Source organism: Panthera tigris, chromosome A3 (assembly GCF_018350195.1).
Source record: "Panthera tigris isolate Pti1 chromosome A3, P.tigris_Pti1_mat1.1, whole genome shotgun sequence".
In the NCBI taxonomy this organism is placed as follows: domain Eukaryota; kingdom Metazoa; phylum Chordata; class Mammalia; order Carnivora; family Felidae; genus Panthera; species Panthera tigris.
This window is the reverse complement of record NC_056662.1, coordinates 130,694,282-130,712,707: the sequence shown is the minus strand read 5'-3', so window position 1 is coordinate 130,712,707 and position 18,426 is coordinate 130,694,282. Positions and strand designations below refer to the sequence as shown.

Here is an 18,426-nt window from a genome sequence, read left to right as displayed (position 1 = left end):
GGCTTTGGTAACACCCCTTCTGGTCTCAGAAGAGTACTGCACCCTGGAGTACACTTTGGAAGATGAGAATCACAACTCCAGGAGCAAGTGAATATTTTTTAGCCCCCAAATTTTCATTAAGGAAGAGTTGACAAGATCTGGAGAAACTATAGAAAAGGTTAGTAAAATAAAATACAATGGTTAAAAAAAAAGAAAGGAAAACTAGTATTTAGTTGAAAGGATTTGTAAATATTTTATGTACCACTGCTTTCCACTGCTTTCTCTTACCCAGGACAGCTGAACTTGCCACGTTTGCGCAATTCACTAAAAGGTGCTGCATGGCATAAGGACAAGTCAATAAAAGCGATGTGCAAATCCCAGGTGGTTACCAGAACCTACCACCCTTTTGACATTAGAACATTCTTTTTAGGACTCTGCGGTAACCACAAAGCTATCCAAGGCACCAAGAGCTGGAGGCGGAAGAAAAAAATTCTCTTCCTTGTAAGAACTCATCCTTCAAATGTGCCTTTTCCATTAAGATTCAAAAGCACCATCCAAAGAAGACGTGGGCAGGGAGAGGCAGGTTTCAGAGGCAGACGTCTGGGAGACTGAGAGGGCTGGCTCCCACTCTGGATTTTCCTGAAGAATGAGGTGGCCAGTGGTCCATGAATGGGTATTTTCAAATTTCACCTTCTACACTGATGTGTAACATTTGGTAGTAAGAACAGAGAACCCCACTTCTTTTTTTAAAAATTTTTAAAATTATGTTTATTTATTTTGAGAGACAGAGAGACAGAGCGCGAGTGGGGCAGAGTGCGGGAGGGCAGAATCCAAAGCGGACTCCAGGCTCCGAGCTGTCAGCCCAGAGCCTGACGCGGGGCTCGAACCCACAGACCTTGAGATCATGACCAGAGCCGAGGCTGGACACTCAACCGACTGAGCCACCCAGGCGCCCAGAGAACCCCACTTCTAATCTTAAAACTTTGGGCTCTCAGGGCCCCATCTGAGCAAAGACTTTTGATGCTTGCGTGGAAGTCATGTCTTAATTTCGAAGGATTCCATTCTGACTGTGGAATAACCTTACATTTTACCACCAGTTTAAAACTACCTTTAGTTGATTAGACAATAATTCAACACTTGTATCTTGCCACCATTCATAATTCCCCCCATGAGTTAGGCTTCATATGACTTAAGAGTTCTTACATAGCCTTAAATTTCTAGGGAATTGATTTTTTTCCCCCTGCAACAGTATCTAATACAAAAATCTCTTTTCATAGATGTACTAGATAACTCCAAATTTTTCCACGCTTGGTAAAAAAGGGGTGAGTTATTTTCCTCCTTCAGAATATCCTCAATTTGTTGGAGGACTGCTTTTTTGCAAGTCCCCTCCCGTTAGCCCGTTGTGAACTCAGAAATCGGCAAGGCAAAATCCGATTCCGTGAAAAAAAATTGGGTGATGCTATGCTCCCAGCTTCCTATCCGCCCCAGTGTGGACCAGGCTCTGCTCTGAATCCAGGGCTGGGCTCAAACCTGCCCCATGGAGCAGCCCTACTTCGTCCTCATTCATCTCTCTTATCTCTCTCCTCATCTGGGCACCCCCAAGTACTGACATCATAGCCCCAGCGGTGTCATCATAGTGGGCCACCTAACAATGAGCTTTTCCTGGAGCCCTTACAAAGGAAAGGATGATGAAGAAGAAGAGAAAATAGGAGGGAGGAGGGCTTCGGGGCAAGATGAGGAGGAAGGAGAGAGAAGCGCAAGACCAGGGAGGAGCCAGCCATGCCTATTCTAACGAAGGCCAGTAAGGGGCGGCCATGCCAGCTGAGAACTAGACAACAAGGAGAATGAGGAAGGTTGACCAGCAGGCCAAAGCTCCCATGAGCAGGGACCTCCGTGCGAAGTTAACGAAGTTGAATGATGTCCTGCCAATATGTCCTTCAACTTGGAGAGAGAAGGCTTTTTTCTAGCAGCTAAGGTAAATGTCAGGGAGGGAGGGTGGGGCACAATGAGGTTTTAACGGTTTGCCTATATTATATGTCAAAATCTACCCCATGCTGGCTTCTCGGGCCCAGAGCCCGAGCCCGGAGGATGGAATCAGTTGACTGACATTCAGGGACCCTAAAGCCTATACCAAGGCTCTTGGCATTTCAACTCTACCTTCCGTTAGTTGGTTTGCTCCGGGGTTTTATACAAATCCCATCATCTATTAAGTGTAAATGCCTTCTCATGGAGTCCTTTTTTCTAAAAAACATTTTTTTAAAATGTTTATTTATCTTTGAGAGAGAGAGAGACAGAGTGCGAGCGGGGGAGGGCAGAGAGAGAGGGAGACACAGAATCCGAAGCAGGCTGAAGTCACATTCTACATGTTCTTGAACTCTGGCCCAGTTTATTATGGGGTAAGCCCAGTCATTTAAAATCAGAATGGAATTTGTAAAAAAATTCGGGCAAAGCCTAACTTAATTCTTTTTTTTAATGTTTATTTATTTTTCAGAGAGAGAGTCAGAGAGAGGGGGAGCGAGACAGAGCACAAGTGAGGGAGGGGTTGAAAGAGAGGGAGGCACAGAATCCAAAGCAGGCTCCAGGCTCTGAGCTGTCAGCACAGAGCCCAACATGGGGCTGGAACTCAGGGACTGCGAGATCATGACCTGAGCCGAAGTCGGACCCTTAACCGACTGAGCCACCCAAGCGCCCTCTCATGGAGTCCTAAGAAGGATAAACCATGGCCATATTATAAAATTCTAATTTATAAAAATGATCTTTCCAATATTTTATCTTATTAACATGGGAAATGCAAAGGAAATGCCATTTAGATCTATGTACTGGCATCTGACATGGAGTGTATTTTCAGGAAGTTCTCCATGTCGGTGCCCAGCTCTTTCTCACAGACTCCTTGGGGCTTTGGGTCTTTACTAACCATTTTATATTAAAAACATGTGGCAATGTTGGACGAGCGATCCATTTTTTAAAAACAAAGCTGCAGAATGTATTCAAATTTCACCAGTTTTTCTACCAGCTGCTTTTCCTGTTCCAGGATTGAACCCCAGATCCTCAATGGCACTGAGTCGTCCCGTCCCCTTGGTCCCCCTCAAGTCTGTGACAAATCCTCAATCCCCGTTCTTTCCTGAGCTCGACTCTTTTGAAGAGTTGCCTCAGTTGCTTTGTTAGAAGGTCCCTCAATTTGGGCTTGTCTAATGTTTTATTCCATGATCGTGTTGAAGTTGTCGTGTTATTGGGAAAAAGGTAACAGAGATTACGTACCACCCCAGTGCGTCCTACTGGGGGACACGTGACGTCACTGCTCATCGCCGAGATGTTAGCCTCAATAGCCTGGTCGACGCGGTGTAGGCCAGGACTTTGCACGCCGAGTTCCCTTTGTAATTACTAAGTATTCTGAAACCTTGTAAATATTCTCTTCCTGCTTTTACCTTTGCGCACCAGCCTTAGCTTCCATTGGTGGGTCCTGCCCATGGCAGTCATTACTGGGGTTTTATAATGGTGGTTTTCCTACTTCCCCCATTTTTCTAAACTTATTAATTGGAATTCTTCTTTAAGGAAGAGTTACATCATCATCATTCACCTTTTAATTCAGTTATTACTTATATCCGTATGGATTCGTAAACTTTTTCGAGTTATTTGGGTTGTAATCTAATAGTGTTATCTTGTTGAACAAGGTCCAGCTTCGGCCATCGGGAGGTCTTCTGGGTCGGTTCCTGTACTCTTCCGACATGCTTGCCCATCTTCTTTCTTTTTCTTTCTTTTTTTCTTTTTCTTTTTCGTTTTCGTTTTCTTTTTCGTTTTCCTTTTCCTTTTCCTTTTCCTTTTCCTTTTCCTTTTCCTCTTCCTTCCTTCCTTCTTTCTTTCTTCCTTTCTTTCTTGGCACTTCCTTACTTTGTGGTCTCACAAGACTCTCTAGGAGCTTTTGCTATTTCCCCTGCTTAGGCCCTGGAATCAGTTCTCCAACAAACCCTAGTTTCTTTGATTGGAAATGGTATTTACTTATTTTTTTAACTTTTTTTTAGTGTTTATCTATTTTTGAGAGAGAGAGTGAGAGACAGAGTGAGAGCACGGGGAGGGGCAGAAAGAGAGAGAGAGGGAGACACAGAATCCGAAGGAGGTTCCAGGCTCCGAGCTGTCAGCAGAGAGCCCAACATGGGGCTCAAACTCACAAACCGTGAGGTCATGACCTGAGCCGAAGTCAGACACTTAACTGACTGAGCCACCCGGGCGCCCCTGGAAAATGGTATTGAAAAACCAAGACCTGGGTGTGTGTGTGTGTGTGTGTGTGTGTGTGTGTGTGTGTGTGTGTGTTCATTGCTACTGGAGGGTCACTGCTTCTAGTCCCTCTCAGTGGAAAGAGATAAAAATATTTGCATGTATAGTAACCCATGCTTAGACCACATGCACATTGATCGATTAGTCAATCGGTCATCTATCCATCCATCTATCCATGCATACATCCATACATCAAATAACAAATGAGTTCAGATCTGTAACTCTTACCTTGTTTCTCTGTGTAATTTGTCTTTTCTCTGGCTGTCTTTGCGATTTTCTCTGCTTTTATTTTCACGAGTTCAAGTACGGCATGCCTGTGTGCACATGTGTGTGATATTTATCTTGCTGGCTTGCTTGGTGTTCTTTGAGGATCTTGGATCTGTGGTTTGCCGTCTGTCACTAATCTGGAAAATCCTAGGTCATTATATCCTTACATATTTCTTCTGCCCTGCTCTCTCCCTGTCTTCTCCTGCGATTCCATTAGATGAAGGTTAGACCGTTTGATATTGACTCAAGCTCTCAGATGCCCTGTTCTCCATTTTCATTACGGTATGTTTTCATTTCTAGCGTTTCCATCGGATTCCCACAGTTTCCATCTCTCCAATGAAATCACTCATCTGACCTTGCGTAACGTTTACCTTACGCATTACAGACTTTCACCTGTTTGTTCGTTTTAGAAAAAAAAATCCACATCAGATAGTTCGAACATCTATGTCATACCTGACTGGCTCTTACTATCGCTGTCTCTTGGGAGCGTATTGTTGTTGTCATTGTTTTCCTTACCTTTTCATTTGCTTCATGATTTTGTCCTTGGAAGCTGGACATCTTGGTAGAACCGTAGAGACTTAGACGAGTTTTGTTTTTATCTCCAGAGAGGGACCTGCTCTCCCTCCTGGTGGGCCTTCGGTGTGGAGGCATGAGCTACTGTGGTGGTCACCCTCAGTTCCCCACCTGTCTGGTTCCTTTTGGCACACTTTGTGTTGCAGGGTAGGGGTGGGTTTATCGGAGATATATGCTTTAGACCTTCCCTTTGCGCTGAACTTCAGAGAGGGTTCCTTGGCATGTTATTTTTTTCTCTCCTTGGCTCTTCTCGTTGCCCTGCGGTTCCCGTTGGCCTGACGGTGTCGGGTGGTGAGGGTAGAGGGTCTCTGTTGTTTTGACTAAACCTCTGTGGAGGCCGGCCGCCTGTCTCCGGGTCTTGGACACCTGACTTCCTCGTGTCTCCTGTCCCCGAGCAGCAGATCCAATAGCAACCGTAATCTTGGAGTAGTAAGGAGCGTCCACGATATTTTGCGGTGTCTGCCCCCGCTCTGACGTGGCACGAAGATGTCCGTGAGGTTTTTTTGCGGGTGTGGGCGTTGGTCACAGGCACGGTTAATACGACCGCGTTTGTTGCAGACCCTCACAATGCAAGGAGATGCGAGTAAATTTGAGTTAGAAGTCAGTGAGACGAAGACTGAATTTGTTACCACGATAAGTTCATGGCTTTGTGCTTTCTATCTGTGGACCCTTTGGACTCCTACCTAGTACCCTTTGAGGGAGAATTCACGGGATGAGGCATGGAAGACAGTAATCACAACTCGACCTTGACCTGTGACCACAATCAGGTGGGCACCTCATCTCTCTTGAATTAACATTAGCTACCCTGTACTGTCAGCCTCGACCAAAATCTCCCCCTCCCCCAGAAAACCTCACCACGAAGCGAGAGAGAGAGAAAAAAAAAGAAGTGTGCCGAATAAGCATCAAACCGGAACAGGATGCGCATCACAGGCGACCGGCTGAGAGATTACGGTGAGGGGAAGAAGTCTCATCCCTCTGTCTAGTCAGGCTGATACAACGCGCCGCACAGTGTTGTCACTTGAAATGACAAGTGGTTGTCAAGCAGGAGCATTGACAGCACCGTTTGTCACCCGCACCTGGTCCCAGCTTACCTGGTAATGGGGCGGCCATCTTGTCGGCTCATGGCCTCCACCCAAAGGCAGAAGGAAACTTCTGGTATCCTGTGCGACAGGGGCTAGTTCTGCACCCCAGAGCGAGGCAAGGCCAAAGTCAGGTGCTCACCCTCTTTTGAGCCCTGGGAGAGACCCAACGCGCTTCTGAGTTGCACAGGTGCTCAGAGGTTTATCTCCCTTTTAAGGAGATTTACTCACATCCCAAAGGGGCAGAGAAGGAATTTATAATAAGTGTTGTATAGTTAGGGCTCTAAGGAAAGGGGGGAAAGGAAATGTTTCTTTCTCTCTGAGTGCACCAGGGAGGACTGCATTTTTTTTCTTGATTCGTATTGACCCTTATGCCGTTGGAGCTGCGATTGGACAGTGCCCTTCACCAGACTTGGGAGGGATGACGGCTGGAGAGAGAGGCTGGAAGGATACTGAGGAAGTGTTCCCCTGGACGCTGAGGCAAGGGAATAGTGCTCTGTCATCTTTGATATCCCTTACAGGGGCCTGCCGTCTTACTTCTGTGTGATATGAGTGCTCTGCCTTGGGTGAAAGGAAAATTTAGCTCGGCTCTCCTGAGTCCAAGGAACCTGTGCGTCAATCCAGGAAATCGACTTTCACTTTCTTGAGGGATTCCTTCCTGGGCTAACTGAACCCAGCCCATCATTTGGGCGTTTACTCAGCATGTCTTCTGAGGCCTCCCTCTGGGCCCAGCACTCACTGGACACTGGGGGAAAAGAGGAGAAGAATATGAGTGTCTTCTCACACTCAAACTGAGGAGGCGACCCCACATTTGCAGCACAGGACGTTCAGAGCTCCCCATCCCCCCCACGCCTTTATTGTGCCTTCCCGCGGGACCCGTCGTCTGCCAAAAGTCTTCCCCATCCTGAGGCCCCAAACCTGATACTGTGTTTGTCAGCAGGCTCCTGAGGGTTCATCGCAAATAAAAATAATAGTGATTATCATCGTTATTACCGCAAAGCTCACAGAGTGGACCGTGTAGGGTGAATCAGACATCACACTAAGTGCTCTAGATCATTTATTCCTCCAAACAGCCCCGAGAAACAGGTGTTTTGAGCCCAGTTTAGTAGAAAAGGAGACTGAGGGTCAGGGAGGGCAAATGTGCCTTCCCTGAGATCAAATACCTAGCAAGAGGTGAAGCAGTCCCGGCTCAGCTTGGAACCACGCCCAGGGCGCCTCCTATCGGCCTCCTGGTGGACCCTGCCTTCTCTGCTTTTCGCTAGCGCCTCTCTGTGGCTCCTTTGAACATGTCTTGCTGCACACACACACACACACACACACACACTCATGCATACATGTGCGCGCGCACACACACACACACACACACACACACACTCACTCACTTTGCTTGAGCTGGCTTGTATGGGTTTCACTGTATGGACAATTGGAAGAAATGTACGTTATGCGGTGGCCCTCGGCATGGGGGGCTGGGAGAGGGGAGGATGGGCTTTGCTAGAGACTGGCCGTGGCCAGGATACGGGATGAAGGGAAGTAGATTCTTAGAGCACGAGTTCTTACAAGTGATTGGACCGGAGAATCTCATGGGGGAGTTTTGCAACATAACCGATGCTGGGTTCTACCCTCAGAAACTGTGGTTAATGCATGTGGACTGTAGTCTGGGCATTCAGAGAGTTTTTAAAAAAATTTTTTTTTAGGTTTATTTATTTATTTTGAGAGAGAGAGAGAGAGCGTGGCAAGAGACAGGGAAAGAGAATCCCAAGCCCGATGTGGGGCTCAATCCCATGACCCGGGGAATCATGACCTGAGTTGAAATCAAGAGTGGGACACTTAACTGACGGAGCCACCCAGGCACCCCCCACCGGGGGGGCACCGAGAATTTTAATAGTTTCCCGGGTGATGCCAATATGTGGCGAGTTTTGGTGGGAAACATTGCTTCAGCATATTAGGTGCGGGTTAGAATATCCAATTCTAGCAGGACGTTGTTTATTCTATGAACAAGAGACGAGATGAATGGCTTTTCATGACTTGAAATCCTCAGAGTGTAGAGCTACTTTCCTCAAAGAACCCCAGGTTCTAGGTCAACAATTAAAGAGGTTGTATTTAGGCTCGAGGCAACAAGCAGGTGCCAGTGTGGGTGACTGTAGGCCGAGCAGCAGCGTTTGAATTCTGTGTGTTGACAGATGTTATCAATTATTGGCAAATCTAGTCAGTCCTTGTCTGCTTTGCTAACTGTTTGTTTAGAGCTGACAAAGGATTGTATTCACTTAGCATCACAGATTTTATCTTAACTGGTAGCAAAGTCCCATGCACTGAAAAGCCCAGTAGGCGAGCAATTAACCCTGAGGTTGGCCCTGACCTCACCCCACTGTAACTAATTGGCTTGCACAGTGTCTTCTTGGAGGGAACCTGATTTCTTCTGGAGCCATCTGGATGTCACGGAAGTCAGTCGCTGAGGTCAGAGGCTGAATCGCTGTGCTTAGCTGTGTGGTCTGGGTTCCTGGAGGGGATCTACCTTCACCACTTCCCCTGAGCCTAACTACACCACCCGCCCCCCCATCTCCAAATGCCATCCCGCTGGGAATTAGGGCTTCAACATAGAAATTTGTGGGAAGGGGAGGTGAACATTCAGTCCACAGCAAATGCATCTCTCAGTGGAACTCCAAATACGTTTCCTTCTTGGGTAGATGCACCTCGGACACACTCATATGGCCTTGCCAGTGGTTAAAATGTTGGAAGTTCCGAAATACTGATTATTGGTCATTGTCCCCAGTTCCCTAAGTGGCCTTGTTTTATTCCTGCCACCTCAACTGCCCGCTCCCTTCCCCTCCTCACCTCCCTAATCCAGCTGGACTCTGCTCTGCCGCGCCTGGTGTCCATTGTGTTTGGCACATGTTCGGGCCATTCCAAATAGTGTGACGATCATTCCCGGGGACTGGCAGAGACTGTTCACCGTAAGGCTGGGGAAGAGCCGGGAAGGGTGAAGTCCGTAAAAGTCCGCTCAGACATACTCACCTGGAGTTTCCGTCGCAGGCCACGACTTCCAAGGTGTGTGGGCTACTTTGTAGAGGTCAAAAAACCAAAATTCAACGGAGTGCATTGGAAGATCTAATTGGCCTTATGAAGCCATTCCCGTCTAGCAGGTAGAGAGGGGCCACACAAAATACTGTGGTTTTAACGGGGAGGAGGGTTGGGGCAAGAAATTAGCAAAAGAAAGGAAAGGATCGGTTCAGGCTAGGCCACCTTCCCTTGGGGGAAGGACGGGGAGCTTTTAGTAGGTGGCTGATCTCCTCTTCCCTTAGGGGGTGGAGAGGGTCTGTCTGTCTGACAGATCACCTCTTTGGTGCTGACCAGAAAATTCCAAATTTATTGGCTTAAAATTTCCACTCCTGGAGAGGTTGAAAGTGCAGTTTCCTTTTGCTCTGCTGTTCTGGGGGCAAGGGATTCCATCTTGGTCTGGTGGCTTTCTTTTTAGCAATAGAGACCTGGGTCCTGGGTCCTGCAGGCCTCGAGGGGACCGGGAAGAGGGAAGAACAAGGTACTAGTCCCGGCAAAAGTATCTTTCTGGCCCTAGCCTGGCTCATTAGGAATCATCCCCATTTGGCTAGAGGAGAAAGGATGTCCCAGCCCCTGTTGATAGCAGGGGACACAGGCCAGGAGCTCTGCCAGGCCAGTCATGGGACTTGCTGTGGCCCCCCTCACCCAAGGGAGGCCAGTCAGGAACTTCCTTCACCCCTGCACACACCAGCCTGTCCTGCACACGCGGTTCCCACGCCCACAGTTCTGTGCCTCCACACCTGGCCTAGATTAGCCCACGTGAGCGCCTGCTCAGGTCACCAAGGTCAGTTGAACCCTCTTCCTCCGCGTTCGAGCAGGTCAAATCCCGTGGCAATGTACCACCCTTCAGTTCCTGGCAGCCCTGAGCCCGGCGACAGTGTTTCATGGGTTTTTGTGCCATTGGCCGTGATCACTACCCCAGACCGTGCGCGCACCGGGGACGGCGGCTCCGTCTGGCCTTGCGCCCCCGTGGAAGCCCCAGCACTCCACACACGGCCTGGCGCAGGGTGGACGCTCAAGAAATGAGCGTGCGTGTGCGTGGGTGGTGGCTGCTGTAGAGGGAGTGGGTGCGGGCCCCGCGGGCGGGCGGGCGCATCTCCCTCTGCCCCAAGCCCTGGGTTTTCCTTGCCTTGCTCTGTGTGCCTGGGTCCTGCGACCCCTTCAACCGCTGAGCGCCTGCCTGCCTGCCAGCCCAGGGCCGGTACTGGATGCTGCCCAATTCCTGTATCTGTTAGGGTGAACTGGGGGGCGTGGCCTCCAACGTCCAGGCGTGGCCAGCTGTCAGCCTCTCCCCTTTCTCTCCCTGAGACTTCTTTTGCTCTCTTGGGTGCCTCAGCCCTAATCTGTGACCCTCACTCCAGTTTGGGGGGGGGTGGGCCTTTGTGATTTGGTTGTAGACATTTGCTCCCCTGGTTCACCATCCCCCTCCTCCTCCTCCTCCTCCTTGTGGGACCCGGGGCCTCTCCCGCCTGCCTCTTCCCCCATGAAACTTGCTGTGGTCGGTCTGCCCACCTACACCCAGGGGACCCACTCGGTCTCCGGTGGATTTCCAGGCTGCTCAGTCTCCCGCCCTTTGAGGGGGTGATGTGCCACTGGGTGGTTCATGATTCCCTCCTGATTCTTGAGGCCCCCACAAGGGAAAGTCCATGAAGCCCCCTACCTCATCAGGGCCCCCCCAGCCAAGGACTGCCCTTGGATCCCGAGGAGGTCCCCTCCCTTCCTGAGAGCCCAAGTCGGCCCTCTGGGGGGAAAATGCATTGTTCTCTCTTTAGTATCCCTTTTGCCCTGGGCACTTACTGAGCTAACTGACCGATGCTATTCTCAGTGCTGTCAGGAGACCAGTCATCTGTATACCTACTGACACTGTTTCCTGGGGTCCCGTGAAGAGGGGCATTCACCCCTCCTGCCACCCCCCCCCCCCCATCCCCTGTGCAGAGCCCTTTCCGTTGTGTGGGTAACAAATCTGGAAAAGTTCAGAATTCCCAGGACAATACAGTTGTTATCACTGGCTAAACGCCCGGAGGTTTCCAGCTAGAACAGGGCCGATTTGATCCCTCTCCTCGCAGACTGCACAGCGAAACTGCACCATTTGAGGAACTGTCCTTCTTTGGTGCTCTCTGCCTGTCCCTTCTAGGAGGGAGCCCAGCAGCCTGCTGAGTCCTGGAGCTGAGTGAGCTGGGCATTTTCTCTGGATCACAGAGGGGCCGAGCGAACACATCCTTCGGGGCGTCGCCACTCCCTAATGTATGGGGTCTTCAGAATTTAAGAATGTTTTGGGTCAGCAACTGCCCTCTGAATTTTACACGATGGACTTTGCCATCCTCAAAGTGGATCTGCTTCCCATTTTCCAGATTTTGAAACTGAGTCTTTAGAATCAAGGATGTGTATGTGTGTGTGTGTGTGTGTGTGTGCGCGCTGTTTGCCCTGGCTTCACTCAGCCCTTCCTTCTTCTTCCTCATCCCTGTGGTTCCTTCTTATCTTCCGAGTTGGGCTGAAGACGGTAGGTGCTGGGATTGGCCAGGGGGATCACCTCAGCTCTCCTGGCTGAGTCACAGCTGGGTCACCAGCCCCAGGAGCTGACAACACAGCAAGGGCCCTCCCAGGGGGACTCCAGACAGGGCACGATTGCAAAGTGAACCGTGAAATGGGATCCAGTGCGTAATCCTCTCTTCTGGAGGGCTTGTCTGAGAAGACTCCCCCCTTAGGCATTTGGCTGTTTAGATGTTGTGGCAGTAATGGGAATAGCAGGGGAAGTTCCAGGGCTCACTTGGGGTGACTTGGGGTGAACCCCAACCCCACTCTGCCTCCAAGTCCCTCATTTGCAAAATGAGTGCTTTGGACTCGATTTTGTTAGGCTTTCAGACCTCTAAGCCTCTAAATTTTAATAATTCAAGATTTATTTTAAGCAAGCTCTTCACTGAAGTGGCTTGGAGTTGGGCCTTCCTTCCAGAAAGCCTTTCCAAGTAGCCTTGCTTCTTGACCCCAAGGCCAGAAGCTCTGGGAGGGTGGGGAGTATACGAATGCTTCCTCCTGGGGGTCTGCCTGCCGCGGTGTGCATTCCTAACCGCCGTCTCCGAGACACATCCCTGTGGAGGAATCTCATGTGTAATCGATGATCCCCTTCGTAGCCCCCTCCTCCCAAATGCCCCTGGCAAGGGGTCACCTGCTTTCCTGGGGACAGGCTGCCTAGATGGGAGTCCCCCCGAAGGCCAGCAAGAATGTATCCACAGGTGGCCAGCTGGAAGAAGACACATCACCTGGGCAAAGCTTCCAGGGCAGAGGACCCCATCTTCCATCTAGAGCCAGCCTGACTTCTGCAGTGATGCCTTCCCGACACCTCCCCTGGGATGGCTGAAAAGCGTCTCAAGCTTCGAGTGGCCAAAAGCGCAGCCCTGAATTTCCTCCCAAGGCTGCTGCTGCTTCTTCCTTCTGCACCTCAGTAAAAAGCAGCATCATCCCTCGGTTGTTCAAGACCCAAATGGGGATTTCACCCTTGACTTGCCACACCCACCCCACCCATACATCGGTGGATCCACGAGTTTTACCTCCCAAATATATCTGAAGTCTTTCCACTTCTCATAACCACCCCACCCCTCACATCAGTCTCAGCCACATCATCTCCTCTGGTTTCCTGTAGTTGTGTGCCCGCTTCTACTCTGGTCCTGTACACTCTATTTTCCATAGAGCAGAGAAGCAGTTTTAAAAAATGTAAATTAGATCATATAATTCACAGGTTTAAAGCCCTTCTTGGACTACCTAAACTTCTTAGTTGGGCAACAAAATCCTAAATGTTTGGTCTCTGCTATCCCTCCAGCCTCTCACAGAGGGCTGCCTCAGGACCTTTGCACTTGCTGCTTCTGATCTCTAGAAAGCTCTGCCTCCACATCTTTGTAGGACACCGGTGTTTCTTGTCGTTTACGATTTCTGTTTAAGTGAGCCAGCCTGTGATCATCTGATCTACCTCTTTTTGCCACCCGATTATTTATTTATTTTTCTCATTATTTGTTCCTTGCTTTGTCTCCTTGTTGGAGAATGGAAGTTCCAAAGGGGCAGCGTCCTGTCTCTTGTTCTGAGCAACATTTCACGGTGTTTGGAACAGAGCTTGACAAGTATGCTTAGTGAATGGACGCAGCAGGGGTGCTTGTTCATTGGGAGAAAGGATGAAGGTGAACTTAGGTTGAAGAGCTAAGTATAAATTGCAGTATGGTCAGTAAGGCTGACTGCCGCGACATGGTTGTAGAAACTAAGGATCTGGGTCAGAACAGTTAAGGGACTTGCTTAAAGAGTAGGTCCGAGATGGCAGCCGCCAGGCCCTGGAGGTTTTTGGAACGCTTTACCTGGCTACCGCGACAGCTGATGCACGCCCCCTGAATTCCGAGGCTTCGGGAACAGGTCAGTCTAGCCCGGTGAATTAAAATATGGGACTGTGGCTTTGGGGAGGATCATCAGAAACGTGGCCTAAAGTGCCGTGCCCACAGGAAAGCTAAGGTGGGCGGCGCAGGAGGGGCTGGCGGGTGCCAGCCTTCTTCCGAGGGAGGAGGCTCGGATCCCCGAGGCCAGAGGGGCCCTGAAAGCAGCAGAGCCGCTCGCGCGTCACGAGGGCCCTCGCGCGGCCCCCTTCGCCCCGCCCCGTCCCTCGCTCCGCCCCCGCCCCGCCCCTCGTCCCGCCCCCGCCGCCGCGGGCAGTCCTCGGTGACAGCGAGCGCGCGGCAGACAGAGAGTGTTTGCATACAAAGAAGGCCACGCGCGCGGCGCCGCAAGGTGAGTAGACGCCTCCGCGCCGCCCGCCGCTCGCCCAGCCCCAGGCCGAGCCTCGGAGGAGCTCGGGCCGCTACCGGGAGGGGCCGCACCCTCGGCCGGCCGGGCCGGGCGGGGCGGAGCCCGGCGGAGAGTGGGCGCGCGGCGACGCCGGAGCCGGCCGGGGGACGGTGGTGACCCGATGCCGGAGGACCGTGCTCGGTCCCCGCGGCCCTTTCTGGGGGACGTGGTTCGGGGCGAGAGGCGGAGAAACAGGCCCGGGGCCCGGCGGCCTCGGGAGCATCCCTCGGGCCTTCCCTTTGGGTCGCCCGCAGGGCTGACCTTGACCCGCCTGGCGGACCCCAGGGGCGGCCGGACCTCGCTCTGTCCAGCGACGACGGGTGGGTTCCATCCGTGTAGTGGGCAGCCCTGCCGTGCGCCCGGAACTTTTACGAAAATGTCCCCTGGGGCTTCGGATTCTTGCTCTGCAGTTGAGGAAACTGAGGCTCAGGGAAGTTGACCTACGTGCCCAAGGTCACACAGCTGCTAGGTGGCAGGTTGAACGGGGCTGGAATCTGGTTCTCGGATTACAGTTTGGTTCCTCCTCTGCCCGGCCTCTGTGCATTTTTCCTGCAGCCTATGGGTGCTAGGCCCAGTCGGCTCTATCACATGCCCCTGCGAATAATTTTATTTTGGGGAAGGCCAGGAACATGTAGGATGCAAAGTAGTGGCTTAGACATAACTCTAAGTGCCATAGGCTAGAGTGTAGACAGCTGGCACGTAATTTATGTGCAGAGTAGTCGCTGAAGAAACCAGATGTCAACCCAGTGTTTGACCACCAAACAGGAAACTTGAATTAAAAACAACGGATTAAGTCGGACAGTTTTTAGAACCTAATAGTTTCCCCAGGATAGTAGGAAGTATCTTGGAAAAGATGAGCTTGTAAAAGTTTTTTTTTTTTTTTTTTTTTTTTTTTTTAAATCAGAGAAATGGCATGATGCATGCAAAATTTACAGTTTATCTTTTGTTCTATAATTTGGGTCTTAGGAATAAAAGTAAGTGAGGAATGGATAGTAATTGAGAAATTAAACACACAGTTTTTTTTTTTTCTTTTTTACCCCACGTTGGAAGATCTGTTTGTTTTACAGTTCTGTATTTTGATAATTCTTCATGTTTGTCAACATTTGTATCCTTATCAAGCACATTTGCTTATGGATGTGTGTTTTGGAGCTTTTATTCCTGTTTGGATGTAGGGCTGTGTGGTGTTGGGGAGGCGAGCCAGGCCGCTGGCAGAACTTTGTGGATCTGGAGGCACAGGGTGCCCGTGAGGAGGGCTGTTTGTAGGGTTGAGACACTTGGGCCCGATGCTGGCCTCTGGGCTGCAAATCATCACTCTGGGCCCCCCCCCCTCCCGCTCGGCCACCCCTCTCCTGTTGTGAGTTGGCATCTCCTGGCTTCTCCGTCTTCTGGGTTCAAGGTCGCAAAGGAACCCACAGGGGACAGACTGATTTGGGCCAGCATTCAGATGGGGGGACAGGGGAGGGTTGTAGGGAGCTTTTTCCGGGGGAGACCTGGTGGGGCGGGCGGGGGTTGCATCATTTGGGGCCACTTTTGGAACACTTTCGAGAAACACCGAGAAGGCCGCAATCCAACTGGGACACTGAGGCTAGTGCCTTGACCTGTTTGTACCTCCGCATGACCAGGGCAGAAGAGTTTGGAGCTGTTGAGGTACTGATGAGGAACACACGAGGTCCAGGTGGATCCGTGGTGCACTGTCAGCACTGGGGCGAGCCCCCTGGGAAGGGTGAAGTCCCACTCTACATGTTCTTGAACTCTGACCTGGTTTATTATGGCGTAAGCCCACTCACTTAACATCAGAATGGAATTTGTGAAACAATTCGGGCAAAGCCTAACTTAATTCTTTTTTTTTTTTTAAAGGTTTATTTATTTATTTTTTAAAATTTTCTTTTTTAAGTTTATTTTTGAGACAGAGAGAGACAGAGCATGAACGGGGGAGGGGCAGAGAGAGAGGGAGACACAGAATTGGAAGCAGGCTCTAGGCTCTGAGCCATCAGCCAGAGCCCGACGTGGGGCTCGAACTCACGAACCCCAACCGCGAGATCATGACTTGAGCTGAAGTTGGATGCTTAAGCGACTGAGCCACCCAGCCGCCCCAACCTAACTTAATTCTTAATTTATGGAAGCCTCCAAGGGCCCATTTGCTGGCCATTTCTGAAATGGGAGCTTTCTAAGCTGTGAGTGGAAGGTCTGGTGAGTGAGGGGCCCAGCGTCTACTTTTGCACCTGGCAGCGGGTCCAGGGTCCAGTTCCCGGGACACCAGGGCCCAGGCCCCTTGATGAGGGGGGCACCAGGGCCCTGAAGGCAGCCCCAGCCTCCTGATGTGCCCTTGGCCGGGCCCCTCCTTCCTGCGTCCCCTACACTTCCCTGGGTGCCTCTTCCTCTTCCCTCCCCTCTCCCCCTCCCCACCTTTTATTCAGCAAATGAGAAGTGAGCCTGGGCTGGGGCTGGGCTGTGTGCAGCTGGGGTGTTGTGAAGAAGAGCTTCGGCCTCCCCAGAGCTCTGGGTCTGGGCATAGGCCAGTATTTGTCACACCACCGTTGGTGACCCACTGGTCCTAAAAATCAGTTTCGGTGGCCCACAGACATTGAAAAAAAGTGAAGTAGGACAGAAAAGAAGATAGATACTGTTTTGTGGAACTTGTTTTAGCTGTGGGGTGTGTGTGTGTGTGTGTGTGTGTGTGTGTGTGTTTGCGGTCCAGTGGAGAGAGGGAAGATGGGGGTGTGGGTGTGGTTGTGTGTGGGGGGGGAGGGACCGCACCACCCAGCACTGGCTTCCTCCTGGCCCACAGAAGTCCCTGCTTGGGGGGCGGGGAGGATGTGCCCAGGGTGGCCGTGCTTGTGCACTGCCCCGCTGAGACGTGGGGAGGAAGGAAGGGAGCAGGCCGGCCCAATCTGGAGAGGAGCAGGGAGCTTTTCATGCCGGTGATCATGGCCACATCTCTCAACCCACCGACCAAGTTTTGTGATTCTTCCGAGAACTTAGAACTTCTTGCTGGTACTGAATGCTGGGGTTTCCAGAGCAAAGCAACAGGCGGTTAGAACGGTCGTGGCTCTGTGTCAACTGCTCCCCGAGTGTGAGGTACTCTGCATTGCTCACAAAGCCGACCACAGACCCTATGATCGAGACACGCCTGTTTGCTGGCTGCTTCTGGGACACCGTGAGCGCATTTACACCGCGCGCCTTGTTCCCGCAGGTCCCGCCCTCTCCTTGGATACGTGTACTTTCTCTTTTTTGGTGAAATCTTTGTCCGCATTCCTGGATCTCCCTAGGCATACCCTTTGGTTTACAAACGACAGGATACAGTCAGTCAAGATCATGGGATAACAGGGCACAACCGCCCAACGAGACGTTCTCCTTGGCCACTGTTCTTGCCAAGGATTCTTGCCAGTGAATTCTACCTAATCACAGAACGCTGCTGCCCAACCCTGGGGTTGCCTTTGTGCTCAGAGTTGTGGACAGACAGAAATGTACTACCACCCTAGAGTAATACCCTTCTAATAGATCTGTGTGGATCTTAATCTACCACATTCTTTGGCCCGGTCTTTTTTGGGAAGGTGCGATGTAAATCGTTAAGGCATGAGCCTTAATTCAGAGTCCAGGAATACTTTGTGGCCACAGGATTAGCGCCTGGCTTTCATTCGGTGTATGCGCTTTGCAAAGTACTTTAACGTGTACCGAGGACGACTAATCCCGTGAGGCAGACGACGTCAGTCCCTTTTTACAGATACGAAACTGAGGCTGGCAGAGAGGTTAGTAATTGGCCCGTGGGCACAGGTTCGTAGGACCCGGGATCTAACTGACACCAAGCACCTGCCTCCAGGACGCCTGCATTCTTATCCCCTGAGCTGTCGACGGCACATTTGAACGTCAGGTGATACTTAGCCCTTCCCGAACTGCTGGGGTGGAGTGGGTGGGTGTCCTACAGGGATAGAAGTCGCAAAGGCAGGACGTCCTTTTTGACCAACACACAGATGTAGACGGAGAGCATTTGGAGGTGCGTCAGGAGAGGATGCGAGCCCCGTGCTTGGTCAGTGAGTCGAATGGTTAAGAGCCAGAGGATCAGGGTCTACGCCTGGAGCCGTCTTGCCCGGCACATGGGCCGCCCTGTAGTTTAGATGTCTCCGTCCCCTACTGTCTGGGCCTTTTGTGCTCCTTGGCAAGGACCCGCAAACACTCATCACATGGGTTATAAGATCCGGGTGTTGCAAAATCCCAGCTGGGGAGGAGGAGCTGAGTGGTCGCCCTGTGACCTTTCTGACCAAAGCAGCTCCCCCCCGCCCCACTCACTCCCTCATGTCTCAGCAGGTTCACTGACTGGGAGACCCTGACATTGAGTGGGCCAGGCTTTTCCATCCCTCACCCAGTTCTCTGACGTCATTAAGAA

At 51.1% G+C, this 18,426-nt stretch overlaps 1 protein-coding gene across 3 annotated transcripts in view; it reads left to right on the top strand.

Moving 5' to 3' along the window:
• The first annotated feature begins 1,662 nt into the window (after window positions 1-1,662).
• Window positions 1,663-18,426, top strand: part of LPIN1 (lipin 1) — an 81,086-nt gene continuing 64,322 nt past the window's right edge. For 2 of the 3 annotated variants that reach the window (XM_042982480.1, XM_042982478.1), the window contains exon 1: window positions 1,663-1,954. In XM_042982480.1, the coding sequence (XP_042838414.1) occupies window positions 1,910-1,954 (45 nt within the window). In that variant the 5' untranslated portion in view covers window positions 1,663-1,909. Of the gene's footprint in view, window positions 1,955-13,963; window positions 13,986-18,426 lie in introns of those variants that run through there. The other variant, XM_042982479.1, reaches the window with a different exon arrangement.